The sequence below is a fragment of the Muntiacus reevesi genome, chromosome 2, assembly GCF_963930625.1.
Source record: "Muntiacus reevesi chromosome 2, mMunRee1.1, whole genome shotgun sequence".
Lineage (NCBI taxonomy): Eukaryota > Metazoa > Chordata > Mammalia > Artiodactyla > Cervidae > Muntiacus > Muntiacus reevesi.
The window spans coordinates 181,555,617-181,564,560 of record NC_089250.1 but is presented as its reverse complement, the minus strand read 5'-3'; the positions used below and the strand labels follow the sequence as shown (position 1 = coordinate 181,564,560).

Genomic DNA, 8,944 nt, shown 5'->3' with positions numbered 1-8,944 from the left:
TTCTTAACTACTGGGCCAACAGGGAAGTCCCAGTGTGTGTTAATAAGACCAACCTCACAGCATTTACCTCAATCTGATATTAACCAGATGCGTGAGTGGGTGCCAAGTTGACTCAATCGTGTCTGACTCTTTTCCACCCCATGGACTGACTGCAGCCTGCCAGGCTCCTCTGTCCATGGGATTCTCCAGGCAAGAATACTGGAGTGGGTTGCCATGACTTCCTCCAGGGGACTTTCCTGCTAACCCAGGGACTGAACCTGAGCCTCCTGTGTCTCCTACATTGCACCCAGTTTCTATACCACTGAGTCACCAGGGAAGCCCAGTATTAACATGGGGGTGATAAAATACAAACAAAAGTCTAAAAACAGTGCTGCCAGTAAAGGATACCTACCTACCAACCACACTGGCACTGCCTTCTCAAGTCCACTGCACTGACGTTTTCCACTGGGGACCCTGAGGCAGCCACGCGTCTCTGTCTCCTGCACGGCTGGGCCTACATGTCTTCCTGTTGGAAAAAGTCTCTCGCACACACTCATCGAACCAACAACCCAGCCCTCTCTCTGCACGCTGGGAAGCCTGGGTGGGCTGGCACAGGGTCCCAGAAAGTGTTCGGCCTCCCGGGCCCCGGGAAGAAGGGCAGGCAGTGGGAAAGGGGAGCCTGCGTGACATTAGCTGGTCCCAGGCAGACCCCCTGGTGGCCTAGGACTGGGCTCCCAGCCCTACCCGTGGGGGCAGCTGAGGTGACTCAAGGCTCCCCCCGCCCCCCAAGCGGAGACCTGCCATCTCATTGTTTTTCTCCTTCGTCCTTCTGAGGGAGGATTCAGAGAGCTGGCAGTGAGTCACTTGGTGACTCAGCTTCTGGGAGCCCTGGCTGCCTCAGCCCAAATCTGAGACAGCTGGTTCTGCGGGGCAGGCGGAGGGGGACACCCCACTCTCTTGTGTGTTTGGGGGGTTCTCCCACCCAGCCCCATTTCAGAAATTCAACAGGCAGGTCGTGGGCCTGCCTGGCCCTGCAGCCCCCACCTAACTTTCGGGTGACAGAGCTGGGCCACATGTCTCCTCTCCCAGCTGGCCTCCCTGGTGGGAGGGGGTTATGAAAGGACAGTGCAAAGGTCGGAGGTCAGGATGTTGACTTCTAGGTGGGTAGGACATCTGGCTCCCTGGCCAGGCCACCATCCAAACTCCTACCAGCCTGCCCCCATTTTAACCCCAACTGGACCCCTGCTGACCAGTGTCCCCCATACCCAGGGGAAAAAAACAGAAACTGGGGAATAAATAATCAATAAGTGGATTTCCCTGGTGGCTCAGACGGTAAAGAATCTGCCTGCAATGCTGGCGGCCCAGGTTGGATCCCTGGGTCGGGAAGATCCCCTGGAGAAGGAAACAGCAAACCACTCCAGTATTCTTGCCTGGAGAATCCCATGGACAGAGGAGCCTGGCGGGCTTGGGGTCGCAAAGTGTTGGACACGAATGAACGACTCAGAAGGGGGAATAAATAATTTATTGAAGTTGGAGGAATAAATAAGATACCTAGGTGCGGTTACAAATAACTGTAAAAAGCATTGACATGTATGTACAGAAAGGCGCTCCGGGCCTAGGGGGCGGGGCCTGAGCCCGGCGAGGGGCGGGGCCTCCCGCGGAGGCGATCCGGCGCCGGGTCGCGGGCGCCCCCCAGAGGTAGACGGCTTATTTACAACGGAGGAGAAGGCGCGAGGTCTCCCCGGGTCCCTAGTCCGCTTGGCGCCTCTCCGCCCGGCGAGGGCGCCGCGCCCCCAGGGCCCAGCCCCGGCGGCCTGCGGGCCCACCCTGCAGCGAGCGCCCGCGGAGCTGCACCCCCTGCACGATCCTCTGCACCCAGGAGCGATGGGCGGCCAGACTGATGTAGACCCCAGGCCGGTTGCGCTCCGCACAGCCCTCGCCCCAGCTGATGACGCCCGCCAGCAGCCAGGTGCCCTCGACCTGGCACATCAGGGGGCCTCCGGAGTCGCCCTGCAGAGAGGAAGGAAGGTGAGGGGCCCGCGTGGGCCAAGGGGTGGGCCGAGCCCAGCACCCGCGCCGCTGCAGGTGGCGGACGGGCCATTTCTCCAGACCCTGGGTTACGGAGCCATAACTAGCGCCCCCGGGGCAGGGAGCGCCCCCTTCCCAGGCTCACTCCTGGTGAGAAGTACCTAGTGCTAGACCGTCTCCCTCACAGCCCTGGAGGCACGTAGCGAGGGTTGTGATCTGCGTCACTGATGAGGATACCACGGCTCAGAAAGAAGAGTGTCTCAGACCGGGTGTGCAAGATCCCACAGTCCGCCATCCTCCTCCCTGTAGCCCGCTGGGGGCGAGGGGGGCAGGACCGTAGCACCCCCTCCTTGGATGCGGCTCCCTGAGAATGGGGTCAGGCACACCATGGGTGCTCACCATGTCTGATGTATGAACAAAGGCAAGAGCCGCCGAGCCAGGCTGGGGCTGGGTTCTGTAGGCATCTCTCTGTCTAGGGGGACTGCCAGGTCAGGGCAGATTCTAGACGGAGGCCCGGCAAGGCGAGGGTGATGGAGTTGAGTGGGGCAGGGCTGGGAAGGAGGCGACTGCTCACCAGACAGGCGTCGCGCGCCCCCTCCAGGTAGCCAGCACACAGCATGTCCTCGGTGATGGCGCCCTGCCCGGCTCCTCGCCAGTACAGGCGGCCGCAGGTGGCCGAGTCGATGATGGGGACCTTCAGCTTCTGGAGGGTCTGAGGGTGGGGCAGGGGCACTGGGAGCAGAGAGGAGAGAGTCAGCTTGGGAGGCTCTCCTGCTGGCCTCAGTTCCCTCCATTTTCCTTCGCTGAGTTTCTCAAAGGGTAAGTGGGTCAACTCTGTCAGACTCGGCCACGATGCCTGCAGAAAACCCAAATTCCAGGACTCCACTCTGGACCTACTGAATCCTAAAGGATTCTGAATCTTTAATGAGATCTCTGATGCCCACAAGAAGGTTCAAACCAATGACCCTGCTTGTCCGGTCTCAGGCACTACTCATGGACTGCTACAGACTAATGGCCGCTGGGTGTTGAATGTTATCGGGACTTGAAAGACCTTCCCATCCCCTAGAGGGATTGTAGACCCTAGGGTTGGTTGGTCACTTTCCCCAGTCCATAAATCCAGCTTTCCCAGGAGCCCATAAGAATGACCATGGGGAGGCTGGCTGAAACTTCAGTGTCAGTGGGATTCCCCAGATGCCCAAAATGGTGTCATTTCTCTTAATTCTTCTGAAATTTGGTTCAAGTCCCATTTTCTTACATTTTATCCTTTCTTAATCTCTCCTCTCTCCCCCCTCTCTCTTTTTACACACACACACACACACACACACACACACACACACATTACAGCTTATCTGCTTCTTACTTTCTAATCTGCTTTGTGTTCTAGATGAGGTTTTCCAAACTTCCAGACTTGGTTTGTCAATTATATTTTACCTTTATGGAGATTGCATTTTATCCTGGGAATTTTGCCTGCAATTGTGTCATGATGCCACCAGGGGGCACCTATTTCTGATTTGGAATCTTAGGGCTGTCCTCGTATTCACCCGGTTGGGCTTGGCCCCATAGAAATCTCTAGTGTGTGTGTGGTCAGTCACTAAGTGGTGTCTGACTCCTTGTGACCCCATGGACTGTAGCCCTTCAGGCTCCTCTGTCCTTGGGATTTTCCAGGCAAGAATACTGGAGCAGGTTACCATTTCCTTCTCCGGGGGGATCTTTCCAACCCAGGGATCGAACTGGCATCTCCTGTGTCTCCTGCATTGGCAGGCGAATTTTTAACCACTGAGCTACCTGAGAAGCCCCAGAAACCTGTCAGTCTTTCCTATATCACTTCATAGTTTGGTTGATCTGGCAGTCAGAACACAGTCAAAGTTACCTTAAACTAGAACTGATCTGAAGTTGTCCACCTTGGTTTCTAGGTCATCACATCTCTGGGCTGCAGACCATCTTTTTTCCTCTGGATCATGCTCAGCCCCTGCCCTCTGTTCTTTGCCACCCATGGGACCTGTATCTCCCAGTGTTTGCTACCCTCTGCCCCCACCCACCCCCGCCCCGGAAGAAGCCGCACCTCCATCGTGGATGCTCCCCCAGCCAGCAATCCAGCAGTCGGTGTCCGAAGAGAGCTGGACGGTGGAGTCAGGCAGGCAGATGGGCAGGACGCGCTCAGAGAACTGGATGGAGTGCTCCAGGCGCACCAGGGCGATGTCAGCACGGGAGCCCTCCTTCCAGGAGTACACAGGGTGGGGCTGTGCCCAGGTGATACCCACCTCCTGGGACCTCGGGCCAGGGTTCCCCAGCTGCCAGGCCCCCAGCAGCACAGAGAACTGGGTTGGTTTGTCCAGATTACTAGAAGGAAGAGGGCGGGGGTGGCATCAGCCAGGAACTGCTGGGTGGCGAGGAAGGGACTGGGAAGGGTTTCTGGGGAATGGCACGCACATGAAGGCCCCTGGAGTGCAAAAGGGGGGCTTCCCTGGTGGCTCAGTGGTAAAGAACCTGCCTGCAATGCAGGAGACAGGGGTTCGATCCCTGGGTCGGGATGAATCCCTGGAGAAGGGAATGACTACCCACTCCAGCTGTTCTTGTCTGGGAAATCCCATGGACATTGGAGCCCAGAGGGCTATAGTCCATGGGGGTCACAAAGAGCCAGACAAGACTGGGCACACACTCGCTGCGTGCAAAAGGGGCTTCTGGGCGGAAGCCGGAGCTCTCCTGAGGGACCCAAGACCAGATGGAGGCCCAGAAATCGGGGCCGGGTGGGCAGCCTGGGGTCCGGGAACCCGAGTGGAGGGGCGGGCGGAGGGCACGTACTCCTTGAAGCAGTGGGCGGCTGTGAGCACCCAGCGGCTGGTGAGCAGGGAGCCCGCACAGTGGTGAGTGCCGTTCTTGCGGATGCTCACGACCCAGGGCCACTCGGCGTCTGAGCTGTCCTCGCCCCCCACGATCCGGTTCAGCTGCAGGCGCTTCCCACAGGCTGGCGGCCCTGGCGACGGGGGTGCGGTGGGGGGTGGTCTGTCACACTCTGGGCGCCGTCCGCCCCCCTTCCAGCTCCCTTCCCCACTTCAAACACCGAGGCCTGTGTACCGCTCTCCCTTCAACCCGGCCCGGCCACCTGCCCGCCCTGACCCTTCCATCCTCTGCCCTCCCTGAGCTGGGCACTCCGTGATCTAGTCCCCTGGTCCTTTCACCTGCTGGGGCAGCGCAGTCACCCCCTCACTACACACACACACACACACACACACACACACACACACACACACCGCCTCTCCTCCACACCTTGACCCTCTGGACCTCCTCTCTGGCGTGCCTTCTTCTCCAGCTCAAACCCTCTCTTGCCCCCACTTCCCACTCCTGACCTGCCCCCCACAGACAGACACACAGACACTGCCCTGCCCTTCAGGCTTCCTCCCTCCCCTGCTTCCCTGAGGTCAGCTCAGACTCACCAGCCGACTTGACAGCATCTAGGGTGGCTGAGGGCAAGAGAAAGAAAGGGTCAGGCCGGTGGAGGGGCACTCCCGTGCCCTGCGACCCTCCCCAGTAGCTGAGTTTCCGGGTCACGCTGCCAGGTGGGGCATTTCCCGGAGCCTGGGCAGGGCGGGCAGACACCTCAGGCCCTGGCTGTGAGCGGCAGCCTCGGCCTCCCCGTAGCTTCGTGTCCAGCCTGTGCCCTGGGGGCTGTGGGGGACCAGGTCTGGGGGGTGGGTCTCACGGTGGGTGAGCATGAGAACCCCCTCACAGGTCCCAGGTCCGGATGCTGCCTCCCCAGCAGTGGATCAAGGAGACGGGGGAGACAGGAGTGGAAGGGAAGAGGGTAAAGAAGCTGAGCCAAGCGCCCTGAGCACTGACCGGGCCTAGGTGTACCTGCAGTGTTTGCTGTGAGTCTCACGGCTGCGGGGGAAACTGAGGCTCAGAGCAGGCAAATAACAAAACAGAGAGGCCGAGACAGCAGGGGAGAGGAGAGGAGGGACTCAGGAGGACCAGAGGAAGCGGGGGTGGACAGGGGGGATGGCCTGGGCCCACAGGCCCTCAGGACTCACCTGGAGCAGCCAGAATCAACAGGGAGGCCAGGACCCGGAGGCAGAGCGCCCCCAGCAAGGGGGGAGTCGCGGGAACCACCATGGCGCGCCGACAGGAGTGCCCGGTTCCCCCGCAGGCCGCCCCAGGTTTTATCCTGGGAGGCGGAATGCCGTCGGACCAGTCCCCCGAGTGAGTGGCGGTAGGTCACAGGGGTGGGGCTTCGGGGAGGAAATAAGCCCTTAAGGGGTCTGGGGGGTGGGCTTCCAGCTGGGCCCTCTACCTGGGGCTTGCATCGGGGCTCTGCAGGGGCAAGGCTGGGCCTTGACATTGGCTGGGGGGTGGGGCAGAGGAAGGCCCCCCAAGCTTAGAAGGGACGTTGTCCTGGCACCGGGTGGGGAAAGGAGGCACTGGACCCTGCAGGCCAGGAAGCTGGGTGTGGGCTGTTGGGAAGGCCCCGGGGCCTTGGGGAGGTGGGGGCTGGCGAGGGGCTGCCAGAGGCTCCCTAACGGGCCCTGTGACTCAGCGGAAGACCTGGCCCAGCCCGGGGCTCCAGATCCCGTTAACCCACTTCCCAAAGGCCCGTGAATCAGGCCCCCAGGAGCCGCCTCTCCCGGGTCCACCCTCCTGTGGGCCCTGTCACTGGGCAGCAGAGGACTCATCTCACCTGGATGTCCGGGACGCCCGGGCGGGGCAGCCAGCTGTCCAGGTGGCCGAGACAGATGTGGCTGCCTGCGGAGGGCTGGGAGGCCCCACACCCTGCCCCTGGTCTCCCAGGACTACCCCCCCCCCACTCCTCACTGGGGGTCAGAGGGCTGCTGGGTAGTTATTGAGGGGGGAGCCCCAGGAGCAGGGGTGGTGTTGAATCCAGGTGCTTCCCTGAGTAGCCTGCCCACCTGATCCCGGAGCTCCAACCCTGCAATCTGCCTTCCAGACACCCGCACCCCAAGCAGGAGGAGTGGGGCTTTCTCCAAGATGAACTGTGTATCTCTGACCTTCCGTCATTTGATCCGCAAACTTTGCGCTGGCCTTCACTGTGAATGGACATAACAGGAGGAAAACCAGTCCATCCTAAAGGAAATCAACCCTGATTGTTCATTGGAAGGACTGATGCTGAAGCTGAAGCTCCAATACTTTAGCCACCTGATGTGAAGAACTGACTCATTGGAAAAGACCCCAATGCTGGGAAAGATTGAAGGCAGGAGGAGAAGGGGATGACCAGAGGATGAGATGGCTGGATGATATCACCAACTCAATGGACATGAATTTGAACAAACTCTAGGAAATAGTGAAGGACAGGGAAGTCTGGTGTGCTGCAGTCCATGAGGTCGCAAAGAGTCAGACCCGACTTGGCAACTACTCTTTCATCAGCTCTGCTAAAGCCTATGACTGTGTGGATCATAACAGACTGTGGAAAGCTCTTAAAGAGATGGGAATACCAGACCATCACACCTGTCTCCTGAGAAACCTGTATGCAGGTCAAGAAGCAAGTTAGAACCCCATACGGAACGACTGACTGGTTCAGGACTGAGAAGGCATGCGCCTGGCCGTCAGCAGACACTGAGTTTTCATAGTCTCACACAAAATTAGACTGGCTTATGACAATGGGCAGAGAGGCTCCTCTAAGACATCGGGGCTGGGCTTTACTGGAGGATGCACATCGATTGAGTGCATGGCTATGTGTTATGGAATTATGTCTTCAGCCGTCACCCTGTTTGTTTAACCTCCACCCTGAGCACAGCATGAGAAATGCCGGACTGGATGAATTACAAGCTGGAATCAAGATAGGCGGGAGAAACGTCAACAACCTCAGATATGCAGATTTTACCACTCTAATGGCAGAAAGCAAAGAGGAACTAAAGAACCTATTGATGAAGGTGGAGGAGAGTGAAAAAGCCAACTTAAAGCTAAATATTAAAGAAAACTAAGATCATGGCATCTGACCCCATCACTTCATGGCAAACAGAAGGGGAAAGGGTAGAAGCAGAGACAGATTTCCTCCTCATGGGCTCTATAATCACCGTGGATGGTGGCTGCAGCCATGAGAACAACAATAGCCACCCCCTTTAATCTGCAAAGTCTCTATTATTATTCCCATTCTGCAGGTGAGCAAACTGAGCCCACTTAGGGAGGTTAGTGGCCTACCCAAGGTCTTCCAGCTGGTGAGTGGAGGAACCCATTTCAGAGTCCAGTCCAGTCGATGGACAAACCCGGGTCAGAAGTGTGGAGTAGGTGGGAGCCCAGGGGAGGCACCTGATGTTGGCAGGGAACGAGGGCAGCGAGCGAGGGCTGCTCAGAAAGGAGACCTTGGAAGAGAGGCTGGGGACTTCCCTGACCATTCAGTGGTTAGGAATCCGCCTGCCAATGCAGGGGAAACCTGTTCGACCCCTGGTCCTGGAAGATCCCACATGCCTCGGAGCGACTAAGTCCACGAGCCTCAATGACTGTACCCTTGCGCCCTGGAGCCCATGCTCTGCAACAAGAGAAGCCGCAGCCTTGAGAACACGCTGCAAGGAAAAGCAGCCCTCCCTCACCACAGCTGGAGAAAGCCCATGCACAGCGATGACGACCCCACTCAGCCAGGAGTAAATAATTTTCCTTTTTAAATGGGGGAGGCTGAAGGAAAGGCTGGAACTGATCCTGCAGAGGCTGGGAATGGGGGCCTCAGGGGAAGGAAGCGCGAGGTTGGGGGAGAGAGAGAGGGAGTAAGCGCCTGGTGGGTGAGTCGGGGCGCTGGGGCCTGCCATGCGGGTCCTCAGCGGGCAGACTGCCCACCAGGGCTTCTCCCAACCCCACGGCTTAGCCAGCACACATCCTGCACCACCACCCCCGAGCCTGCCCACCTTCTCAGGCTGTTAGGGCTTCCAAGAGCCTCTGAGACTCACTGGAGATGGTCGGTACCAAGGACCACTGGTGTGTCTCACTGGCCCCT

The 8,944-nt window shown here is 58.7% G+C and overlaps 1 protein-coding gene across 1 annotated transcript; it reads right to left on the bottom strand.

Annotated features, from left to right (window-relative positions):
* Nucleotides 1-1,647: 1,647 nt before the first annotated feature.
* Nucleotides 1,648-6,166, bottom strand: PRSS22 (serine protease 22). Its single transcript, XM_065924116.1, has 6 exons — nucleotides 6,036-6,166; nucleotides 5,442-5,468; nucleotides 4,810-4,981; nucleotides 4,070-4,347; nucleotides 2,582-2,739; nucleotides 1,648-1,989 (listed from the first exon to the last, which is right to left on the bottom strand). The coding sequence occupies exons 1-6, from the start codon at nucleotides 6,115-6,117 to the stop codon at nucleotides 1,729-1,731; spliced, it is 978 nt and encodes a 325-aa protein (XP_065780188.1). The 5' UTR covers nucleotides 6,118-6,166; the 3' UTR covers nucleotides 1,648-1,728.
* Nucleotides 6,167-8,944: the final 2,778 nt, after the last annotated feature.

Coding starts and splice junctions, on each gene's coding strand:
- PRSS22 (XM_065924116.1), bottom strand. CDS start 6,117: ATGGTGGTTCCCGCGACTCCCCCCTTGCTGGGGGCGCTCTGCCTCCGG. Junction 5,469..6,035: donor GTTGATTCTGGCTGCTCCAG/GTGAGTCCTGAG, acceptor TCTTGCCCTCAG/CCACCCTAGATGCTGTCAAG. Junction 1,990..2,581: donor GGGCGCGCGACGCCTGTCTG/GTGAGCAGTCGC, acceptor TCCTCTCTGCAG/GGCGACTCCGGAGGCCCCCT.